The sequence below is a fragment of the Arachis ipaensis genome, chromosome B10 (assembly GCF_059453495.1).
Source record: "Arachis ipaensis isolate K30076 ecotype BB chromosome B10, ASM5945349v1, whole genome shotgun sequence".
NCBI classification, from domain to species: domain Eukaryota; kingdom Viridiplantae; phylum Streptophyta; class Magnoliopsida; order Fabales; family Fabaceae; genus Arachis; species Arachis ipaensis.
Genome location: NC_142435.1, coordinates 13,710,261 through 13,736,122, shown reverse-complemented (window position 1 = coordinate 13,736,122; position 25,862 = coordinate 13,710,261). Strand labels below are relative to the sequence as shown.

General features: G+C 32.9%; 1 protein-coding gene across 1 annotated transcript; it reads left to right on the top strand.

Annotated features, from left to right (window-relative positions):
• The first annotated feature begins 7,582 nt into the window (after nucleotides 1–7,582).
• ASY1 (DNA-binding HORMA family protein) lies at nucleotides 7,583–12,136 on the top strand. The gene is made up of 18 exons (XM_021113087.2): nucleotides 7,583–7,671; nucleotides 8,179–8,305; nucleotides 8,402–8,471; nucleotides 8,564–8,605; nucleotides 8,783–8,911; nucleotides 8,998–9,108; nucleotides 9,193–9,235; nucleotides 9,333–9,374; nucleotides 9,539–9,663; nucleotides 9,839–9,851; nucleotides 9,951–10,027; nucleotides 10,141–10,236; nucleotides 10,730–10,880; nucleotides 10,963–11,042; nucleotides 11,128–11,185; nucleotides 11,273–11,436; nucleotides 11,531–11,656; nucleotides 11,783–12,136. The coding sequence occupies exons 1-18, from the start codon at nucleotides 7,653–7,655 to the stop codon at nucleotides 11,834–11,836; spliced, it is 1,527 nt and encodes a 508-aa protein (XP_020968746.2). The 5' UTR covers nucleotides 7,583–7,652; the 3' UTR covers nucleotides 11,837–12,136.
• Nucleotides 12,137–25,862: the final 13,726 nt, after the last annotated feature.

Here is a 25,862-nt window from a genome sequence, read left to right as displayed (position 1 = left end):
GTCTATTATTGTCTAATAAATTATTGTAAGCAGAATTCGAATTCTTAACCATTACTTAAACGAACGACTAATATTCTAATACATATTTCAAATAATGCCTAATTAGCTAGTATCATGAAATTAATTATCACTGTTTTTTTAGTTAATTGATTTATTTATTATTTTAGAGATAAATATAATATAACAAAAAGATAAATATTAATATTTATATATAATTATTAGTTTTTTTATCAAAAAATTTGTGTGTGGGGGGGGGGTAAATGCACCTCTTTCTTTGACATGGGTTCATGTTTGGTTGCTGCTTATGCTTGGTTGTCCTCACTTTACCTCTTCATTCACAACCCATAAGATTCGTTTACCTTCTTTCCCAAAAATACTTATTTTTTTAATAGTTTTTTCAATTTTAGAATTTTATCAATTTTGCCTCCTATTTCATATATTTAAAATTATTTAATTATATTTACTGACTTCTACTTATTTGTTAATGACTTAATGTATTAATAGTCCCTGATTGTAATTGTAAATTATTGGAGCCTTTTATGTTTTGGGGTTTTAGTTTAAGCTTTTGTGGTGTATTTATGTCATGTTATAATTGTAAATTGTTGGGACATTTTATGTTTTAAGCTTTTGGTTTAAGCTTTTGTTATATTTGTATCTTACTCTTGATATACGTAATGTTAATATTTTGGATACTATGATCTTATTCATATTACACATATTCTTAATACTCAATCATCAGGATATGATACAACAAAAATTTTATGTATCCTGGATGCACTAAAAAAGTGAATAAGTTAAATTAAGAATTAAATTAGATAGCCATCTTAATTTAGTAGATCATTCTTCACATTTACTCATTGCAACCCAATAGTGAAAAGGTAAAACTTAGAAGTGGCAAATTGGAAAGAATAGTTTGGGAAAACAAGAATAAATGTGTTATTCTTCTTTCACCTACTCTCTCTCTCTTCTTGTTTGTAGCCACTGCCAGTGATAGATGCTAAAATATTTAGTAATTGGAGTAAAAATATATAAAGTAAAATATATATATATATATATTAATTATTTTTTATAGTATACACTAACATAACAGATTAAAGATTAATCTGTAATAGATCTGAATTCTATTTAAAGATCTATCATTGTCCAATAAATTATTATAAGTAAAATTCAAATTCTTAACACTTACTTAATCGAACAACTAATATTCTAAGATATATTTCAAATAATTCCTAATTAGCTAGTATCATGAAACTAACTATCACTATTTTTTAAGTTGATTTATTTATTTATTTTATAGATAAATATAATATAACAAAAAAATAAATATTAATATTTATATATAATTATTAGTTTATTTTTTTTATCAAAAAGTTTGTGGGGCAATGCCCTTCTTCTTTCACCTGGGTTCATATCTGATCACTACTTGTACTTCGTTCTCCTCATTTAATCTCTTCATTCATAATCTATAAGGTTGGTTTACTTTCTCTTCCAAAAATACTTGTTTCCATAGTTTCTTCAATTTTAGAGTTTTATCAATTTTGACTTCAATTGTATATATTCAAAATTATTTAATTACATTTACTAATTTTTACTCATTCGTTAATGAATTAATGAATTAATAGTCCCTCGTTGTAATTGAAAATTGTTGGTGCTTTTTATGTTTTGGGTTTTTGGTTTAAGTTTTTGTGGTGTATTTATGTTTTACTCTTGAAATAAAATTTGTAATGTATAAAATATTTATTAATATATGTAATGTTAATATTTTGGATACTGGAAAGCTATCCACATTACACACATATTCTGAATCATCAATATATGATACATCAAAAACTTTACGTATCTCGGATGCACTTAAAAGGTGAATGAGTTAAATTAGAAATTAAATTAAGTAGAAATTTAAATTTGGTAGACCATTATGCGCATTTACTCATTGCAACCCAATAATGGAAAGGTAAAATTTGAAAGTGATAAATGAGAAGAATAACTTTGGGAGAACAAAAACAAACATGTTATACTTTTGTCACTTACTCTCTCTCCTTGTTTGTAGCCATTTCCATTGACATACGCAAAAAAATTTAATAATCGGAACAAAAATATATAAAGTAAAAAATATATATATTAATTATTTTTTATAGGATATGCTAACATAACAGATCAAAGATTAATTTGTAATAGATCTGAACTTTATTTAAATGTTTATCATTATCCAATAAATTATTGTAAGTAGAATTTAAATTATTAACACTTACTTAAACGAACGACTAATATTCTAAGACATATTCCAAATAATTTCTAATTAGCTAGTATCATGAAACTAATTATCACTATTTTTTTAGTTGATTTATTTATTTGTTTTAGAGATAAACATAATATAACAAAAAAATAAATATTAATATTTATATATAATTATTAGTTTTTTTTATCAAAAAGTTTGTGGAGGCAAATGCCCCTCTTTCTTTCACTTGGATTCATATCTGGTAGTTGCTTGTGTTTCGTTCTCTTCACTTTACCTCTTATTCACAACTCATAAGGTTCGTTTACCTTCTCTCTCAAAAATACTAGTTTTTTTTACGGTTTCTTCAATTTTAGAGTTTTATCAGTTTTGCCTCCCATTTTACATGTTCAAAATTATTTAATTATATTTACTGACTTCTACTTATTCGTTAATGACTTGATGAATTAATAGTCCCTGGTTGTGGTTGTAATTGTAAATGGTTGGGTTTTATATTTTGGGATTTTGATTTAAATTTTTGTGGTATATTTATGTCTTACTCTTGAAATAAAATTCGTAACGCATAGAATATTTATTGACATATGTAATGTTAATATTTTGGATACTGTAATCCTATTCACATTACATATATTCTGAGTATCCAATCATCATGATATAATACAACAAAAACTTTACATATCTTGGATGCACTCAAAAGGTGAATGAGTTAAATTACCAATTAAATTAGATAGCAATTTAAATTTAGTAGACCATTATGTGTTTACTCATTACAATCCAATAATAGAAAAGTAAAACTTAAAAGTGGCAAAATAGAAAGAATAGTTTTGGAAGAACAAGAACAAACCTGTTATTCTTTTGTCACCTACTCTCTCTTTCTTCTTATTTGTAGTCATGGCCAGGCGCAGAAAAATTAGTAATCAATGTATATATATTATTCTTTACAGTATACACTAACATAACAGATCAAAAATTAATCTATAGTAGATCGAATTCTTAATACTTATTTAAACGAATCGCTAATATTTTAAGACATTTCAAATAATTCCTAATTAGCTAGTATCATGAAACTAATTATTACTTTTTTTTAGTTAATGTATTTATTTATTTATTTTAGAGATAAATATAATATAACAAAAAGATAAATATTAATATTTTATATATAATTATTAGTTTTTTTATCAAAAAATTTGTGGAGCCAAATGCCCTTTTTTCTTTCACCTGGGTTCATGTATGGACGCTGTTTGTGCTTCGTTCTCCTCAGTTCACCTCTTCGTTCATAACCCATAAGGTTCGTTTACCTTCTCTTCTAAAAATACTTGTTTTTCATAGTTTCTTCAATTTTAGGATTTTATAAATTTTGCCTCCCATTTTACATATTCGAAATTATTTAATTACATTTACTGACTTCTATTTATTCGTTAATGACTTAGCCTCAGTTTGGATAAACAACTTAATTCAGCTCCATTTGAAAAAATAGGTTAAACAATAAATAACTATATTAAAAGTAGTTTATAAATAAGTTATTTTTTATTTGGATTTTTAGTTTTAAAAATGCTTATTTTATAGAAATGTGATAAAAAGTAGTAATAATAGGGGTGTTCAAAACCGATCCGGACCGAACAAAACCGACGGACCGAACCGAAAAAATCGAAAACCGAACAAAACCAAAAACCAAAAAACCGAAGAAAATGTGTTTTGCTGTTTTTTTGCGGTTCGATTCGGTTTTCGGTTCTAACCATAAAAACCCCAATCGAACCGAACCGAACCGGAGAAGTAAAAACCCTAAAAAAACCAACCCACCCCCACCCCCACCCCCACCCCCAATTCCCCAAATGAAACCTAGCGCTCTCTTGAATCTCTTCCACAATCTCGCTCTCTGCACTTAGTCACCCACGTTCTTGAGTGTCGAGGTCGATGGCGAGAGACCGTTCCTCCCAGGCTCCCACCACCTTTAGGCCTTCCTCCCAACGCCGAAGCCGTTTCACCCACTACTCCCAAGACCTTTTCACCCACCAGTGCAACACGGTCCACGAAGCCCCAGCCACAGCCAGCACCACCGTCACAGGCTCGCACCCAGCAGACAGAGGAGCGTTTCTGGCCACCAACGCAGCAGTAGCACAGCATGACACCACCATCCACTGACCCAGCAGGCTAGCACAGCACCACGCCAGTGACGCCACCAGCCAGCAGCGTTTCTGACCACCACCCAGTCAGGTATGTAATTTAACTAATTTTTGTTGGCATTGTTTACTTTATTGTTGGTATTGTAAAAAGACCGAACCAAACCGAACCGTAGTTTAATTAGACGATCAGATCGGATGACTTTTCCATCAAAAACCGAACCAAACCGCACCGCGAAAATATTATGAAAGAAGTCATTTTTTTAACTTCTCTATAAGTTTCTAAATAACTTCTTAGAAAGCTGCAATTTAGTTTTGAAAATTGCACCAGACATTAATACTGCTACTTTTCATAAGTCAAAAACTCAAAAAAGTTACTTTTGAAGCTTTTCAAACGAGCCCTTAATGAATTAATAGTCCCGGATTGTTGGGCCCTTTTATTTTTAGACTTTTGGTTTAAACTTTTGTGGTGTATTTATGTCTTACCCTTGAAATGAAATTAGTAACGCAGAAAATATTTATTGATATTAGTAATGTTAATATTTTAGATACTGTGATTCTATTCACATTACACACATATTTTGAGTACTCAATAATCAGAATATGATACAACAAAAAATTTACATATTCTGAATGCACTCAAAAGGTGAATGGGTTAAATTAAGAATTAAATTAGGTAGCGATTTGAATTTGGTAGACTATTGTGCGTGTTTACTCATTGCAACTCAATAGTGAAAATGTAAAAATTTAAAAAGTGATAAAGTGAGAAGAATCACTTGGGAGAACAAGAACAAACATGTTCTTCTTTCACCTTCTCTCTCTTTTTGTTTGTAGCTACTGTCAGTGACAGATACAGAAAAATTTAGTAACCAGAGCAAAAATATATAAGATAATATATATAATATTAATTTTTACAGTATACGCTAACATAACAGATCAAAGATTAATCTGTAGTTGATCTGAGCTCTATTTAAGAGTCTATCGTTGTCCAATAAATTATTGTAAGCAGAATTTGAATTCTTAACACTTACTTAAATGAACGATTAATATTCTAAGACATATTCTAAATAATTTCTAATTAGATAGTATCATGAAACTAATTATCACTATTTTTTAGTTGATTTACTTATTTATTTTAGAAGTAAACATAATATAACAAAAAGATAAATATTAATATTTATATATAATTATTAGTTTTTTTTTTTGTCAAAAAATTTGTGAGGAGAAATGCCTCTCTTTCATTTACTTGGGTTCGCGTCTGGTCAATGCTTGTGGTTCGTTCTCCTCATTTTTCCTCTTCATTCACAACTTATAAGGTTGGTTTACTTTCTCTCCTAAAAATACTTGTTTTTCTATAGTTTTTTCTATTTTAAAGTTTTATTAATTTTACCTCTTATTTTACATATTTAAAATTATTTAATTATATTTACTGGCTTCTACTTATTTTGTTAATGACTTGATAAATTAATAGTCTCTGGTCGTAATGATAAATTGTTGGAACTTTCTAGGTTTTGGACTTTTAGTTTAAGTTTTTGTGGTGTATTTATGTATTACTTTTGTTTGGAAATATTAAAGACAAATTTATCCAGTGGAAAAGTCATCTCTGTGTAATGTGGAGGTAATTTGAAGGTGTTTTTTTTTTTTTTTTGTCTTAGACTAAACCCAAAGCCATACCCGAACCCCGACCCACCCGACCAGGTAATTTGAAGGTTCATCTCAAACTGATTCAGGGTTCAGTTGAATCCAACAAAGATGATGATGCTATAACACACCGTGCGGTTCATATTTTGGATCTAAATATCCAATTGGTCGATGTTGGCTTGAATTTCTATTATACCAAAAAATAAGCCCAAGTCCCAAAAAAAATACGAGCCCAAACAAAATTTATCTACCTGGCTTTTGGCGCCAACTCACTCACTCACTAAACTCGTGTGACGAGACACAGCCGAATTCAATAGCATCTTTCAAATTAGCAACATCGACTGAACCTCCAACACAGAAACGGTTACGGTGGTGCGAACTTGGGTACTGGGTAGTGCATCTGATTCAGCCTATAAATAACACCATGCTCCTTTGCTTTCATTCACTCCCGCTACATTCCTCTCATTCAAATAATAATCCTACAGAAACATCTTATCTCTCTTCTTCGCTGTTACTCTCGAATTTCAACTAACTGCAGAAACAATGGTGAGACCTGAAATTGTTTGCATACATCTTTCATTCCTTCGTATTCCTCTCTCTCTCTCTCTCTCTGATTTTCAGTTTCGTTTCTTCAGGTGGTTGCACAGAAAGTGAAGGAAGCTGAAATCACCGAGCAGGATTCGCTGCTTCTGGTTCTTAGCTGCAATTTAGCTTCATTTACGTTTCATATTTTCTATATTTTTGTTAGGTTTTCCTGCAAAATACGTATGGATCTGAGATTCTCTTGTGCTTACTTCTGAGTTTTCTCTATTTCAATCACTGCTGTATTTTCATTCGATAACTTTTATTCGCTTTGTATGAATTTGATGTTTCTTCTCTATATTAAACTTCAGTTTCAAAATCACGTTTATGCTGTTTCTTTTGGTATTGAGTTCTACATGGAGAAATTCGGTAGTTCATTTCAGTAAGAAATTTATGTTTAGCTTACGCCATTTCTTCCAGTCTTTAATTTTAGTATCTGGTTGCTCTGATTCTGTTTGATAAAATGTATTCTCTCTCTCTCTCTCTCTCTCTCTCTCTCTCTCTCTCTCTCTCTCTCTCTCTCTCTCTCTCTCTCTCTCTCTCTCTCTCTCAACGTATTATGAATACATTGTATCAGATCTTCTTGTTCGTTACCTAATTTGAAATTTCATATGCTAGACGAGGAACCTGCTCCGAATTGCGATATTTAACATCAGTTATATCAGAGGCCTGTTTCCTGAGAAGTACTTCAATGATAAGTCTGTTCCAGCTTTAGGTAGTTAAAACCTCTCTAGTCTTGAGTGTTCACTTTGTTTTAATTTTTCTTATATCAAATCTTACAATGTTTGTTGTTGAATCTCATCTGGAACATTGCTTGAAATTCCAGAGATGAAGATCAAGAAGCTTATGCCACTGGATGCAGAGTCTCGCAGACTGATCGATTGGATGGAGAAAGGCACGTTTACGACATCACCTAATTAAACTTCTAGAATGCGATTTTAAATTGATTATAGGCGTGATTTGTTTATTTTTAACTTTTGTTTCGTTCTATTCATTTTGCAGGTGTATACGATGCCTTACAGAAGAAATACCTGAAGACGCTTCTGTTCTGTGTGTGTGAAGCAGTAGATGGACCGATGATTGAGGAATATGCATGTAAGGCCTTGAGAAACGTATCTCAATTTTGATTAGTAGAATTCGGTAGATGGAATTTGGATAAATGTGCTATATGCTAGCGGGAAGTGGGGTCTCACCGAAATTTAATTATTGTCAGATAAATAAATTAGTCCCTACATTTTCGTTCACTTATATATGTCTATAGTTTAATAGTTTTGTTTGTCCTTTCAAGTGAGTTATAAGTACAAATTTAACAAAAGAAAACTGTTAGGACTATCAGAATTTATTATTTTTTGTCATTATTTAATTATTAACTTAATTTTTTTAGTCTTATTTTTTTAGTTTAATAATTAAACAATATATTTTATCCTATATTTTTAAACATTGATAACTAACGGATAATGAAAAATAATAAATTCTAATAGCGTTATAGCATTCCTCTTTAACAAAATAATGCAATTGATCAAGTATTTACCAAGCTTTGCAAAAAGTCGTTATAACTTTTTAAGCAAAAATCAACAACGGCATTATAACTTTGAGATGTAGTTTCCTTTAGCTATTCCGATTCGGAAAAGCAAGAGGTTTCCATGAATATCAACCGCACTGGAAACAAGAAGCAGGGTGGGACCTTCAAGTGCAACTCCACGACAGAGATAACTCCCCAACAGATGAGGTGGATTCAGGAATGAAAATATGATTTAGATAGTTGTCATTATCAAGATGACTCACTAACTAAACTAATATTATTCATATGCATTGTAATCATTAGGAGTTCTGCATGTAAAATGATTAGAACGCTAGTTCAGTTGATGAGAACTCTGGAGAAGATGCCAGATGAGGTAATAAATTTAAGTTCTAAGCTTTATAAAATGACATTATACATGCTTCATTATTCTTACATTGCGAAAACTAACTTCTACTCCTGTCTCAGCGCACCATTCTAATGAAGCTACTCTATTATGATGATGTGACGGTATGTTCTTTAGTATGCAATAACAAATCTCGATCCTTTTAAATTGTTGAAATTTTTTTGCTTTATGAATTCCTGCATTGCCCGAACTTTATTTTTCGAAGAGGTTGATGTTTAATCACAAAGTGCTGACTTATTATATACAGAGTGATTAATAGTATAGTTTTCTTTTTATTGCAGCCTGCTGATTATGAGCCTCCATTCTTCAGAGGCTGCTCAGAAGTAGAAGCTTACCATCCCTGGGTGAAAAACCCACTGAAAATGGAAGTTGGTAATGTAAACAGCAAGCATTTTGTACTAGCTCTGAAGGTAAAGGAAAGATATTACACTCCCATTTTACCTTTTTAAGTCTATTGCCGATGTTTTTGCCAATAAATTCTTCCTTCATTGTAAAGGTGAGGAGTGTGCTCGACCCTTGTGAAGATGATAATGAGGGCATCCAAGATGATATGACCACTGGTGAAGATTCGAAGCAAAATAATGAATATTATGATACGGACAGTGAGGTGATGGAGGATGTTGCTTTTGTAACTGAAACTTGAGCAATTACCGGAACTGTGTTTCTTAAATTTCGCGTTTTAACTTTCCAGGTTGATTACGCTGAAGGGGATCGATATGTAGTTGCTCCAATAGGTAATTTGGAATATTTTTCTTATTGCTGTGCAAATTTACATCTTCTTTTATGTTTTTTTTAATCCACTGTTAACTTTTAATAAGTACAAAATGACAGAGAAGCAGCAAGAAAAGGAAGATAATTCTATGGTTGATGAAGGTAAACTAGCTCTTTCTGCTTTCTTGCAGAAAACTCTGTGTGTACGTGGATATATGCATACAATAATTCAAAGGATAAATGTCTTAAGTATTCTTTTAGAGCTTGACTTTAAATATTTGTTAATCCAATACCAGAACTAAACTAAGAATATATATTATATTCAGACAATACCCAAGATCCTATGGAAGATGAGCAACAGCTGACCCGGGTCAAGGAGTGGATCAACTGTTGGCACCTTGGCACTATTGACCTTAATGACGTTTTATCAAATTTTCCAGACATCTCAATGGTACCTTATTTCTTAATCTTTTATATTTAGTTATTCTGTTAATTGCTATCCAGATGATGCTTTTTCTTGAGCCTTTCTTAGATTATGGCTTAACGGCAATTTTAGTTTCTTTTTCCCTCCTTGTGTTATGTCTGATTCAGATGGAATTTCAATTATATATTTTATTTCACTGCAGGTTCTAATTGAAGGTATGAAGGTTAACTATGTTCAATCCTTGCTGCAAATATCATCAATATGTTAAAGAAACAGAACACTCGGTTGCTCTTGTCTGATTTTATGTTCTTTAGAGATCATGGATAAGCTTGTTCAGAATGGGGTGCTATCAAAAACAGGAAATGACACCTACGCCATTAACAAAGACAAGGTTGATTTATCTCCTAACTGATCTAGCTACTTTATTTGTTTTTGTCAGTATCTTTTTGTTTTCCCTTCTCATTTTCTTTTTTAATTTTAAATCTGATGGAATTGTATTGTCAGAAATCAGAATATGAGTTCATTGTCAAAGAAGAAATTGATGGCCAGATTCCTCAGGGTGACAGAGCTTTGCAGGATGAAGATCACATGTACATGAGAGTGAGTGTTAATTCTTACTTTCCATGTGGTATGTATGATGATGTTTCTTTGGCCAAAGATCAGTCACTTACTACTAATCTCAACAAGGGCGAAAAGTGTCAACGGAATCAGTGAATATATTGTGACGTGTTAATATTAATTAAAAAAAATAGATATCTATTCTCAAAATTAATTTTTAAAATCAAATTTTGATTTTTTTTTAACTAAAATTAATCAAAAGAGACTTTTTATTTAAAAATTTGATGATTTTATATCATTTTTTTGTAAATGACAAAACATTATTTAAAAAAAATATCTAATGATCAAATTTGCATACACTTTTTAAAATTAAGTTATTTATCACTTATTATTTTTTTTCCCGTGTTTGAATTTTTCATATTATCACGGATCTCTTAGACTACCTTTTTCATAGGAGATTAGGAGTTATTTTGTATCTGCTTTGGGACTAATTTCTGCCGCAATATATTAACTTAGGTATGATTAATGTCTTCAGGCTCTCTATCATGCTCTTCCAATGACATACGTGTCAGCACCAAAGCTTCAAACATTTCTCAATGGTGAAATAAACCAGACAGGAGCACGGAAGATTATTGATAAAATGACCCGGGACGGTTTTCTTGAACCCAAAGGCAGCAAGAGATTAGGTGTCGAATTGAATATCACAGCATAGTCCTTCTCTTTTGCTTTTGTTGTTGCCTCCTTACATTTTTGTGTATGCGGCATCAGGAAAACGTGTGATACATTCTGAGTTGACTGAGAGGAAGTTCATTGAAGTCCAGAAAGTTCTAGGTGCTACCGACCCTATGGTACAATGGCTGCCTAGTATTCGATGTTTATATATAATCACCCGTTATTGTGTTTTCATCATTTTCTCGTTTTAAACTTTAACAGGATGTTAATAACGGTGAACCAAATAGCAAGTTCAAACCAGCTGGAATTCTAACCAATGGTAATAGATTAAGTCCATTACGAGCATTCTTTCATCCTATCTAATGTTTTGCTTTTCATAATTAGAAGTTACCTCCGTGATCATCAGGGAACAACTACGATGTGTCTACATGTGGTGTTCTGCACTCCATTGGATCAGATTTAACAAGAATGAAAGTGACATCCGATACAAATGGCAATGACTCAGTGAGGAGTGGACACAATATCTTAAAGGCCAAAGAGCCTGGAAGCACACCCACGAGCAGGGTTGAGGTATGTTCATATCTTTTTTAAAATTATCCAATAGAACTGGTTCCCTATTTTTGTTTCTTGTCACATAATATAACTGATGCTGTAATTTTTACAGCCAGTTGCTTCAAGAGAGAGTTTTGCGGCAGGCAAAGAGAACAGCAGAGCAAATGGAAACGACCAAGGTGATACAAATATCTGCAGTAAGCCCTCCCAGGAAAAGCGACCCAGGAAATCAAGCGCGGTATACTATGAGTCTATGACTTATCCTTTTTACTTACATTACACTATTTTTGTTTGATTTGGAGCATTTTTGTACCGAGTCTGAGGCTACTTTTCGACACTTTTCCTTCTTTTACATCCTTTGCAGGTCAAGGAGCCTATCTATCAAAACATGAAGCGTCTTAGATCTCAGGCCATTTGAACCTTTGAATTTGGGATCTGTGTGTCAAATTCTGATATATACACATAGCATACAAAGTAAACATTTGACAAAAGGCAGTAGTGACACTTAAGACGATGCACTAGGTAGAATCTGTTATTTGTATTTGGGCTAAGTATTACATTTGCCAACTTCTTTTAATTTGGTCAAGTTTATATTTCCTAGTTTATGCGTTACATTTAGTTGATGAAGTTCAATACATGGGCCTTAAGCGAGTCCTTGTGGACTGTGGAGTTCATATAACTTTTCATTATGCGGTGCCATCTTTCCCCACAGGCAACATACTTTAGCACATGCTATCATCGTGTCTTGTTTATTGTAGAACAAAACAGAAAATAACTAAATAAAAATTTAGATTGGGTGGAATCTTAGAAAGGTATGATTGCATAGAAGATCCGACAACAACGAAAGGATAGCATAGAATTGACTACCTCTAAGTTAAATATTATAAACTATAAACTACTGATTGTAGACCAAAATTGTAATTTTGTGTATGAATAATTTTAAAGGTATAGTATATTTGTGGCACTCAAAATTTGTTAAAAATTTTAAAAATATTTTTAAATTTTATTTTGTTTTAAAAATTTTTGATTGCATCAAATATATTCTTGACAGTTAATTTTTAAAAAATGTAGAATTAATTTAGTAATAATTTTACAAGAACAACTATCAACATAAGCAAATTAGAGATATTTTTCATGCATTATTATTGAATTAGTCCTAAATTTTAGGTGTCACGGTGTTTTACGTAAATAAAAAATTTTTAGAACAAAATTGAAATAAAATAAAAATTAATAATATTTTAAAAAAAATTTACAAATTTCAAGGACAAAAAATATATTTTATTCTAATTTTAAAATAGTCTAAAATATGATTAAAAAAAAAAGAGTAAAATTCCTTCTATAGGTGTTGGGCCAAAATAATAAAATTCAAAAAGAATACTTTAAAGAGTTGAATTTATCTTTTAAGTGGGAATTAAATTGGTGAAAGCAGATTAGTTGAATTTGTTGATTTAAAGTGTAGAAATTATCATCATCTTATTAGAAATGAACTAAACTAGATGTCTCTTCACAAATGTCACATATCACGAATACTCTTTTATTTAGACACCTCTTTGACACGAATACCTAAAGCACTGTCAGCTACCTTAATTTGTGGAAATCAACTTTTTTCTTATACCCATTTTTAGTTTAAAAAAAAAACTTAAAATAACGAGAACATCAAAAATACCTTTTGTTAATTATCTCGTTTAGTGACAAACTTTGGAATAAAAAGGATGGGCTACGGCATTGTAACCATTAGACAATATGCTCCTTCAAATAGTTTGAGACCATAAAAGGACTTCAACTCACTATTCTTAAGAGAGATATTTTTGAAATTTTGGAGATTATTTCTTTCTTTTTCTCTCCTAATTATTTTCATTGTTCTTCATTTTATCAATCAACTTCAAACAAAGATTTATACAATTAGCATTTAGGTGTTTTTCTAGAACACACAACAACAAGTTTTACTTAATTCTTGTCCACTTTAAAAGAGCTCATTCATCATTTGTGACAATAGTAAAAGCCTCAATACTTGTTCTCTATTACTATTTCTCATATTTAATTCTTATGTTGTTTATTTGTTACTAATAAAAGTATTTTTCTCACAAATTTACCTACATTTAATCTATTTCCATAATATTATTCCCGAATCAATTACAAAACCAACTCTATGGTGTTTATGAGTTAGTATATGAATTTTTTCTAATTTATTTTTTTTATAGTAAATTTTAAATTTTAAAAAATTATTTATTTTTACACATTTTAAATTAAATATTAATTTTTATTTTTTTTTTAATAAATTAGGTACCATCTTTCTAGACACTGTAACAATCACCAAATTAAATTACAATTTAAACATTCATCATAAGTTGATGTTTTGCATAGGATACTGGGGGAAGCCGTCAGGAACAGGCGCATTGCGCCGTTAATGGTAGGGGGAGATCATGTGGAACTATCGCACCTACAATTCGCAGATGACACAATTTTATTCTGCCCGCCAGAGACGGAAACAATTGTAAACTATAAGAGGTTGTTGCGATGTTTTGAGCTGATGTCTGGGCTGAGCATTAATTTTGATAAGTCGAATCTGATACCGGTGAACTGTGAGCAGGCTGGGTTGATCATGCGTGTAGCCTACTGGGGTGCCAAAAGAAGGAGTTGCCTGTTCGATACCTTGGGGTTTCCTTAGGAGCTAATCCGCGGTTGGTAAAGACTTGGAAACCAATCATAGATAAGGTGGAACAGAAGCTCAGTTTATGGAAAGCGAAGGTTTTGAATAAAGCAGGTAAGCTTGTCCTCATCAAATCGGTACTGAATAGCTTGCCAATTTATTACCTAAGTTTGTATAAGATGCCACGGGCGGTGGCGGATAAACTGATTGCTTTACAAAGGAACTTTATGTGGTGCAAGGAGGACGGAACCTATGGCATACCGTTGGTCAAGTGGGAATTGGTCCAGACTCCGAAAAAGGTTGGGGGCTTGGGGTGGGAGATGCAGTGCTTAGAAACACAGCACTATTGTTTAAGTGGTGGTGGAGATTTTCAAAGGAAGAATGTCCGCTGTGAAAAAAGATTGTCTGTTCTTGCAACAAGTTGTCCCCTAATGTAATGCTAGCAACTCAGTCTCTACTGGTCAAAGAGGGGCCTTAGAAGGACATATGACAGCTCAATATCAACGAGCAAAGGGTGCGAGATAAACTGGTGAGTGGTCTGGCGATGGAAGTCAGTAATGGTAGGAAAACCCGAATTTGGAAAGATAATTGGGTTCAGGGTGGTCCTCTGAAAGTGAATTTTCCACGACTCTTCTCTATTTCAAGCCAACAAGGATCTGTAATTGGGGAATGTGGGTTTTGGGATGGGTTAGATTGGATATGAAATTTTCAATGGAGGAGGGAGTTATTCCAATGGGAGCTCGAACTTGTCCATCAACTGCATGAGCGGCTAAGGCCAGTAAAGCTATCATCTGAGAGCGAGGATAGTGTGGTGTGGAAATTTGATAATACAGGTGTCTTTTCCATGAAATCCTTTCTGCAGGTAATGCAAATGGAGACGTTGTCGGATGAGATCACGAGCTATAGCTTCATAAGTGCACTATAGAGAGGCCTGGTACCCCCAAGAATTGAGCTTTTTGGTTGGTTTGTGCTAGTTGGTAGAATTAATACCAAGGAGAGGTTGACTAGATTAGGAGTTGATATTCATAGTGATAATATCTGCATCCTGTGCCACAAAGGGATAAAAACTGTTGAGCATTTATTTATTAGGTATGAGGTAACATGGCAAGTGTGGTGCTCTTGGTTGCGATTCTTTGGTAGAGAATGGGTTATTCCTGGGACCATGAAAGAACTGTTTGGAAGTTGGATTGGCATGCACAACAGAAGACAAGGACAGAAGTTGTGGATCACGGCGTTCTTTGCAGTAATCTGGAACATCTGGTTAGAACGTAATAATAACAGCGCAAGTATTGACTTTATTCACACAAGGATAGTGTTAAGCTACAAAGAGTGGACTGGCGGTGATTCTTTAGGTGGTTGGTAGCATAGCCGGAGGTGCCAGGAAATTGATCTCTGTCTGCATGTTTCATATTTTATGTTTTATGTTTTATGTTTTATGTTTATGTGTTTTGCTCCACTTTAATGTGTTGAGCTTTCTCTGTTTTAAAAAAAAAAACATTCATCATCATAAGTTGTAACATCACTCCTTGAATCTATCTTTTCTTAACCTTAGAAATTTTGCAACAATCATGTTTGGTATAGTGTAATTTGTTCGATTATGGCTATTTTAATTCTTTTCTCTTTTTTTTATGTTAATGACATATGATATCTTTCTATTGAATTGTTTAGTCTTTACAAAAATATTATATATACATCAAATTATGTATTTCTATATTTTACACAAATATATATTATTTAATTTATTTTTAATATATAATTACAATAAATTTGGGTTGAGACAACATTTTAAAAATATTGCCTATAATAAAAAAAAAGTGTTATTTTTTAATCAAAGACAACATTTTTTCGACAAAACATAACGCTTTTTGGGAATTAACTATACGGCCATTACCTTTAGTTTAAGGCAATACTTTTTTGTATCAAAGGAAACCCATTTTTTTACAACCTTTAAAAAATATTTTTTACTAAAAAAAGTAACTTCTTATAAGAGTTGTCTTAGAGAACCTAAACACAACGTTTTAATAAAGACTTTATGAAAATACTTTTTACGAGTTATATTTTTTAATATATAAAGTAACACTTGTCTAGATTTTTTTTAAGTTGTCTTTTCATATACTTAAAGCAATACTTGTATAAGTTTTTCTAATTATTTTTTCATATACCTAAAACAATGTTTGTTTAAGTTTATTTGCGGTTGTTGTCTTTTTCTAATACCTAAAGCAACACCTTATTGAGTTTTTCTTAGGTTCTCTTTTTTTATATCTAAAGAAATATTTTTTTTTACATTTCTTATATTTATATGACATTTGAAAGATATATAGCGTACATTAATAATATTTAAATATTTAAATTCAATTTAATCAATATAAGGAGAATAAACTAATAATATATATTGCATGTATATAGAAAAGTGTTTTAAGTATCAATTAATGTACTCGCTAAATTATCAAATTAAATAAATAATAAACATAAATAAATAAAATACATATTTTTTTCATGATAAACTTAAAAAACAAAAGAAACTATATATATTTTTTCATTTGAAACCAAAAATTTTGTGCTTTACCGTTATGCTAAGAATTGCCTTTATCTTATAAAATTTCATCCAACCATATGCAAGTTGCAGTTAAATTTAAATGACAAAAAAATACATTATAAAAAAAAAACAATATTGGTTACAGAAAATAATTGACATATAATAAATATGTATGTATATAGGTACTTGAATGAATACAAAATTGATGAGGTAGAACACAAGTTGAGGCTTCTTAAACTAGAAGAGGTCATCATCACCGGGATGCACCATCCGTGTGTCTTTTACTATCTCTCATCTTTCTTCAATTCTAAGACCCGTCTTTGTTATTATCACTTGTGACTCGCTTTCAACTACTACAATTATCTGTATTTTATTTCATTTCATTTCATTAATTTCCTCTCTCACATTAGTACATGTATGTTTTAAATAAATAATAATTTCAAAATATGTGCTTACAATCAAAGGAACAAAAGGCATCCACAAATAAGAGTACGACCCAGTGATAAGATTCATGCATAAATGTAGAGCTACATATAATATGTGTGCTGTGATTAGTTATAATAATAAGATAGATGTAGCATTATTATTGAATTGGCTTACCATGCGTGTGAAACAGGAGAAACAAAACACTGTGATGAACCAGATTGGAAGACTGAACCAACAAATAATTGGAAATAAAACAAAAGCACTTGCTTATAAATTCACTTGATTAATGTATTGGTAGCTAATTGCTAAAATACTTATAGTAACCATCACATGAACCTGATTTTTACAACAACTTTGAAGTCCTCTTCCAAAGTTCTTTCAATGTATTGCGTAAAATCAAACTTATGGTGACTTTGAGATGCCAAGTGTGCCTACATCAATTAAATAATGCATGAAATGGAGTTATCGCTAGATAATTATTTAATTTATTTGTGGGCTATATATATTAATTATAATTATAAATTATGTTATTTTAAATTAAATGACTTATATAATAATAATTTCATTTATTGTTATAAATACTAAATTAAATAAATTATAATTACTTTTTATTTAGAATTAAATGAGAATAAAATAAAATATTATTTTTATTTAGATTTTATATTTAATATTTTAATATATATTTTATATTAGTTGTTAATTTTAATAGATTTTCACATACACATACTGATGGAAGACAAGAACACTCTTGTCATTTGCAAGGAGTTGCAACACATTCTAAACAAGGTTATGAGAACCGGACTGGTCAATAAACCGGTAGAGTGATTGATTTACTGGTTCAAAGATTCGATCGGAATTCAACCAGAGTTCAACTGGTTTAATTAAATATTAAATAAAATTATTAAAAATTAAACATATAATGAAACATATAGCATGACCTTTTTTGTTACCATAACAATATCTGGTAAGTAAACTAAAATCTGATCTTTTCTTATTCTTTTCAAAATTAAAATAAGAAAAATCTAAACCAACGTTTAATTTCCTAAATTTAGGGTAAAAGGAGAAATTAAAGAAAGAAATTATTGTAGAATTAACAATGCTGAAATGGAAGGGAATAAAGATGAGGGCATGAGGGTGAAGATTTTATTCTGTTTCTGGGCATGTCTTTTGCAACCTTTATGCTGGGTCTAACAAATTTGTATAAAGAAGTTGTAACACATGTATGCCCCCATATGCAGATCATATGCAGATCAATGTAAAACACCATGACAAAATTAATCATACCACCACCAACTCTAATTCAGAAGTTAGAACTCAGAACACAACAAACAGAAAAAAATATCAACTCACCCCAATTCAGATTCAGGACACAACAAACAGAAAAAGAAACAGCAACTCAAGAATCAGATCTCAGATTTTAGTAACTCAGTAAAATTAACAAAATACACGACCATAAATTGAAGCAAACAGAGTTGAATCTTTAAAAAATAGAACCTCAAAATCATAGAAATTAACAAAAGAGAAAAACTAAAGCAGAGCAAAGGCAACCAAACTGACAGACGGAGGAACGAAACAGGCAGCAAGACTACCGGCAAGGGAGGAACGGAGAGACAGACCGGATCGAGCAAACTCACCAACAATGGAGGAATCCAGCCGACCGCGCTTCGATCTGCAAGTCCACATGACGAAGATGAAAATGATGTAGAGAAGACGAGGATGGACGGCCAAAGACGACGATGTGGAGGAGACGAGGATGGACGGCCAAGAGCTCGAAGCACCCTCTATCTGTCACTGCCGGCGGCGAGGCACCCTCTGGCTGACGAGAAGAGTTCGGTGACGGTAGAGGCGGTGACTGCTGTTGGCTGAGAGAGAGAGAGGGAAGTAGCGCCGTAGTAGGTTAGGGATTTTGTGCCATTTTGGTGAGTGAGACTGATGAGAGTGAGGGGAAAGGGAGAAGGGATTTGGGCACAGAAGAGAACAGAGATGAGTTATTGTTGCTGCTGAGTACGATGGGTGATTTAGGAATTAGGGTTCAGCTTAGTTCGTTTAGCCTTTTTTTTTTTCCTTATAGGGACAAAACGACGCCGTTCAGAGTTTTTTTTCAAATCAAAAATCCGCTAAAAAATCGGATGGTTCTGCCGGTTTACCGGTTAACTACCGGTTCGACCGGTTTTTTCACCGACTTTTTGTCAGGCAATTTCTGAGCTTATCCGGACCGGTTAGGTGACCGCCTGACCGGTTTCCGGTTAATCCGGTTGAAACGACCAGTCCGATTCGATTTTTAGAACCATGATTCTAAAAGACAAAAGAAAGACAAATAAACCCACTTGAGAGATCAGCTCACTATTTGAACATCATATTTTGACAAAATCGTACCCTTTAGGGTATTAATTGCCTATCTTTCGCAAGTTTGATGGTACAGAAAATGTCAAAGAACATATCCTATCGTTTTTAGACAATCTCAGAGTCGGTGATAGAATTATACAAGTAGTTTCTGTAGGAGAAACCCTCCATGCATATCATGAACTTGAGAAGAGTGAAATAGAAGCACGAAAAATAATTGGTGGCATTTATCAAAAGATACAGAGATCTAGTCTTACTTTACATGGACATCATTACAGAACCACAATCGGTATATAGGTGTATTAGAAATGTGGAATAAGGGTCACAAATTTACCTTTTCATGAGCAACATAAATACCTTCTCTAAACACTTGAAGAGAACATCTGACATTATTGAGGCAATAAAGCACAATGGAAAGAAATTTAAAGAATTTTTTCTTCTAAAAATGTGTTTTGCTTATGGTAGAAACAAAAGGCGTTCATATTCTAGAGGTTCTAGTAGAAATAGTCTTCCACCTCCACTATCCCTCTCTAGAGATAAAGCCATAGTGGTCGTAAAGAAGAGAACCACCAATCCGTGAAAACTTGAATGATGCATTTTTTGCTTTTTATTCTTCTTTCTTTCTTTCTTTCTTTCTTTCTTTCTTTTTTTTTTTTCTGTTGTTCTTACTTTTTCTTTTAGGAGCATTATTTTTCATATTAGACTTGAATAACCATGTATGTATTGTAATGCCATCTTATTTAATTGAATGAATGAACACTTGGATTAAATTCTTTTCAAAAATAAAAATAACACCAAAATTTGTTTAAAGTGACATCAAAATTTAAATGCAATACTATAAAATTTGGAAAGTAAATTCCATACTAAAAGATCATATTGACTCTATAATATGAAATAAGATAGTACTAAAATTACTTAAAATTGACACCAGAAATTCAGTAATACGATACAAAAAATATTAAATAATTATAAAAAAATTACACATTCAATGAATTGAATGCTTATCTCATATATAAAATAACACATAAATTTTTAAAAAATAACATCGAAATATCTTCACTCTATCATTGAAATTTCTAACTAAATTATATGATAGAACTAAGAACTTAGTTCACGAAAACTTGAGTTGCAGATTCACAAATTTTAACAGAAAAGAGTATAAAGAAAAAATTTGTAGATAACTTAGCAAAATTAAGTAGAACAAGTGCAAAAATTCGAAAGAGAATGAATCATGGCATTTACGTATAAGAAGACGATGTATCGAATATAAAATAACACATAAATTTCTAAAAAATGACACCGAAATGTATTCATTCTATTATCGAATTTTTCAACTAAATGATGTGATGGAATTAAGAATTTATTTCATGAAGACTTGAGTTGCGGATTTACAATGTTGATAGAAAAGAAAATAAATGAAAAAAATCTGTAGATAACGCAGTAAGTACAAAAATTCAAAAAAGAATGAACAATATTATTTACGTATAAGAAAAAGGCGACGATAACGATTACAATGATAATGATGATAATGAAGATGATGAGGAGGAAAAGAAAGGAGAAAAAGAAATTTAAATGAAAAAAGAAGGAAAAAGAAGAGGATAAGGTGGTAGTGGTGACGATGACGATGATAACGAAAGAGAAAGATGAGAAAAAAAGAGCAGTAGCAGTGGTATAAGCAAGTAACTAATAAGAAGTATATTAATTTAGTTGGACTTGATTAAATATTTTGTTTGATTGCAGAACTTTTCTCTTTTTAAAATACAACTAATATAATTTATCTCAATCAAATAAAAAATTTTAAACTAAAAAATTAATTATAATATTTGTTTTGTCGATTTTTAGCAAATCGATGGTGGTTCGATTCTAATGGTCTGGGAGCGAAACCTACTCCTCTTTGTAGGTACCAGTTTTCTAAAAGTGCATCAAAGTGTCTTTGATTAGATGGAAATTGGGAATAAAGATGAATTAAAAATTTATAAGTCAAGGAAAGAAATAAAAGGTAAAGTTTTCGAAAAGAAAATATGCTGAAAACAGAAAGGTTTGCGTTGAAGTTGAAAGAAAGCAGTAAAATGCCTTCTATTAGATCAAAGGACTTTGACATGAAAATCTAAAATGCAAGAATGTAAATTGAACAACGAAGATAAAGAATACTTGCAAGATAAATTTACTTGAAGAAATAAAGTTTACAGAAAGATAAATTGAAAGAATGAAAATATAGAAGGAACCTTACAGAAAAGTTACTCGATCGCAGACTCAGAAATTTCCTGGGATGTGAGTGTGCTTGAGTGTTTTTCTGAGTTAAAGTTTCAACCCTTATTCCCTAAGACTTCCTGGTATTTATAATCTACTTTTGGTAACTGACAATTAATTACAATTAATTACAAAATCACAACTTTGAATGTGTTCTCCTTGGTAACCGTTCCCACCTAAACGTTTCCCATGATTTCCTCGCGTGATAGAAGCCTCTAACTTATTCATTACCATAATTACTCGAATCACTTATTCGAATAACTTATTTCAATTACCTGACTCGAGTACCTTGTTCGATTTGACTTGCTTGATTTATCGAAAGGCCTTGAAATCGAATCTGTGTCGAGAACCTCCGTCTAATGCTTGCGCGTGTCTCTTTCCGAAAACTGTTTATGTCTTCGACCGCTTTACCACTTCGAACCGTTTACCTTCATCGAAAATATTTTTTCGATCAACAAATTGTCCCCTTGGATTAATGTGCTTGCCTTCGATAACTTTATTGGAAGATAAAACACTTAATCTAAATTCAAACTTCAATTTTTAAATCAGTAATAACTATCATTTAACTTTCCATTAATACTCACCCACTCGACACGTTTCCCGAGACTCACGCTTCCTCTTCCTTCCACTTCATCTTCCTCGCGAAGTTACCTCTATTCGCATTTCTTCTACAGTAACGGCTACAGTAATACTTTAAATTCACCAATCTCACCCTTGTTCAAATTTTTCCTGAACTCATTGTTCTTTGCATCCCTCTTACATCAAACATCCTTACAGAATCTTTAACCTTTCGTTTCTTTTTCCTTCATTCTACAATGGCCGCTTTCTCTTCTCATGCTACTGCTCAAGACAAAGGTAAAGGTCATGCAGTAGCACCGCCAGCTCCACCAGCCCTTCGTATACTAAACCAAGTCAATGATGAAGTCATTGACGATCCTCAACTGTAAACTAATGATACTAGAGTCTTAATCCCCTTCACAGTAGGCGCAGATACCCATTGTTTTCTCGGACCGATTGAATCCCTAGAGAGGGCAAACAAAAAACTTTCTTTCTTCCCTAGTGCCGAAGGGGAAGATCTATTGATTAACCAAGCTTTTAACATCTCCCACTTCATTAATCAAAAACCCTTCAGGAATAATCCAAAGATTAATCCTCAAGGATTCGACTTCTCAGCCTGGTACCAACACCTTGAACCCACGAAAAGTGCTGACTGGGGGGCTTTAGGAATACAAGAACTACTAAGGCTCTCCCATTTCTCACTCTCAATGCTCCCTTGGATGATTGGGGCTATGACTTGCTTTTAGAAAAGGACAACCAACAGGTTCCACCTCCCTTGTGGAATGATCGAAATGTCCCTTTTGGATGTAGCTGCTATCACAGGGCTTCCAATAAATTCTCCAGACTGTACTCCTAACATGTAGTCTGAGCACCAATACAATGTTGCCTTAACCAATTCTTACAGCGATTTCATTGCTAATGACATGGGTGTAGAAGGTACTGATGTTACAGATGATGAACATGTAGCCTTCTTGTTCTATTGACTGAATGCAATCCTTTTCTGTTTTTGAAGCATCCAGATGTCAAAGCTCTTTCTTCCCTGGGCTGCTTTGCTTCATGAAGAGAAAGTTCTTAATTTGGCCAAACTTCTTTTAGGGCACATTTTCAAAGAGCTTGGTCAATTTGTTCATTGTCTCCGAGACAATAGCATAATCAGTACAGGTGGCCCTCTCTAGCTCCTTCAACTATGGGTCAATGCCATTTTCGAAAAATTTATGACAAAACCTGGAGGTGGTGGCACTGATAAATAGCACATTGAAGGTTTTTGATTAGCTAATTATAAACCCAACTTCCCAAATACACAAACGGATGAGGACCGATTCTGGGTTATTTTTTCTCTCTTCCATTCCTGTAAAGATTTCAATAATGAGGATTTAGATTTCGCCCATTTTTTGTGTCGAAATCGTGGTCCTGCGTGGCTCGATCGCTTACTCTTCCCACATGACACAGAGGAAAGTGAACTGGCTAATCAAAACTGGGCAAATCTGTTAGCTGTTCAGGTAATTCCTATAGGGTTAACCTAGCATAAAAAGGAAAAGCTCAAGGTGACCCTATATGCCCTCACTTTACAGCCAGACAACTGGGATTTTCACAGGCCATCCCAATCCCTTTTCCTCGGAACAACAAGCCATTTTGTAATGTTACTCTACTTTCTCAACATGACCTTGACTTCCTCCTCGCAACAAATCAACAACACAAGGACCATTTTAATTTCCTTGTTTACGACCGCAACTCATATATCACTAAGTCTTGTCTCGAATGGTGGACTGCCTATTACTCTAGGTACAATCGTACTTTAGAGGCAATCTAGCAATCTGCCATTCGATCAGACCCTGTTGCTGAGGGTTCTCCTAAAAAATCACAAAAAAAAAAGCTGATACCACAGCCTCTTTTTGATAACCACAACACAAAAGTCGAAGAACTCCTACCAAGACTTCCAGAAAGGTAACCATTATCCATTTACCATTTCACACATAATCATATACTTCGAAGTAACACATTTTGAAAATCATATCTATATATTAACTTTCAATTTTAATTTCCTCATTAGTTATGGTTATAACTATCAAGCGAGAGTTTTGATGGGAATGAACAAAACATCCGGAACATCCTTGCTGCTTCTCCCCAATCAGAGGATACAACTGACTCAGATCCTGGTTCCCAACTAGTTCGAAAACCCAGACTTATTCTAGTAACATAATAATCTCTATATGTATTTTATTTAAGTTGAAATAAATTTTAACTTATAACTGTGTACCTTTCATACCAGCCTGCCATTGCTACTCATTCAATTACATCTTCTGTGGCACTTGATCAACCAATTCTGCAACAGCGTCATGATCCAGGGCACTCCACATCTCATGATTCAATTCAAGTCACAGGGTCTTTTCAGCCACTCCAGACTATTTTTCCACCTCCCCATGTAACACAGGTGGTTGATCTGACGACAGATCCCTCACATCATTCTTCAATAGATACTCAAATACTTGAGTCAAACTCACCGAACAATCGGGCTGCACTCTCTGCAGAAAACCAGGTGGCTCCAGACTCCGACTTTGTTTCTAGAGTTGTTGACACCACCAATTCAGATTCTTCTCAATCTAGGGTCTTAGAGACTCCTCCAAAACTGTCTAGTCCTCCTCAACAGGCTGACTTTCAAACTCCCCCTGGACAAGGATCTGAAACACTGGATGCATCCACCACTCCTACAAGTGCTACATTGGCCAGCCTGATCTCCATTCTAGACCAAGTTATCTAAGAAGATGAAGTATCTGTACCAGTGCCAACACTCCCAAGACCTGCTACATCAAGACCTTCATTCAAATTGAGTGTTGACACTCGAGAATAGCTTCGGTCACTCATAAAGCTCTTGGATCATCCACTTGCCACATGGGTTAATGATACAATTCTTAACCAACTCTTGTCTGATCTTTTAAATTCCTCCTTTGAACTCCCAGCTAACATACCACATTCTGCCTCGATTCAAGAATTCAAGCAACTTCTCAACGAGAGCGTAGCTTTTCAATTTCAATTCCAGGAAACAGAGACTGAGGAAGCTAAGATCAAATCTAATATAGAAGGTTGTATTGCAGCCCTTCGACCAGTCCAAGTTTCCCGTGAGGAATTAGATTTGAGAATTTTTAATGCTATTTCCATTCAAGCTTTTTATGACAAAGAAGAAGCGAAACATGAAGCAGAATTAGCTCAGATTAATGAAAAGCTTGCCAAAATACGTCAGAGACGAGCTACCATAGCCAAACCTCTGGCCACTGCCCAACAAGAACAACAACACCTTATCCAGGAGCTTGTTTCAATTGAGACTAAACGAGAAGAATATGACAAACAACTCGAAAAAATCCAATTTGACAAATTCAAACAAGCTGAGGCACTTTCAACTCTGGACAGCAGAAGGGCAAAGCTGCGCTCCGATTTTAATAAAACTATTGGCACCTTGAATTTCTTTTCATTTTAAGTTTCTCTTTGTGTGACAGTTTTTATCTTTTCTGGACTTGTGCATTTTGAACTCTAATTCTGCCAAAAATAGTATCGCTTCAAGTATTTTCCATTAATCGAGTTAATTACTTTTTCTGACTCGATATCTTTAATCTAATAGGCATTTCCAGAATATGTCCCTATCACTTGAAAATGGCCTTCCCAAGCATGGGACCATTTGCCAAGAAA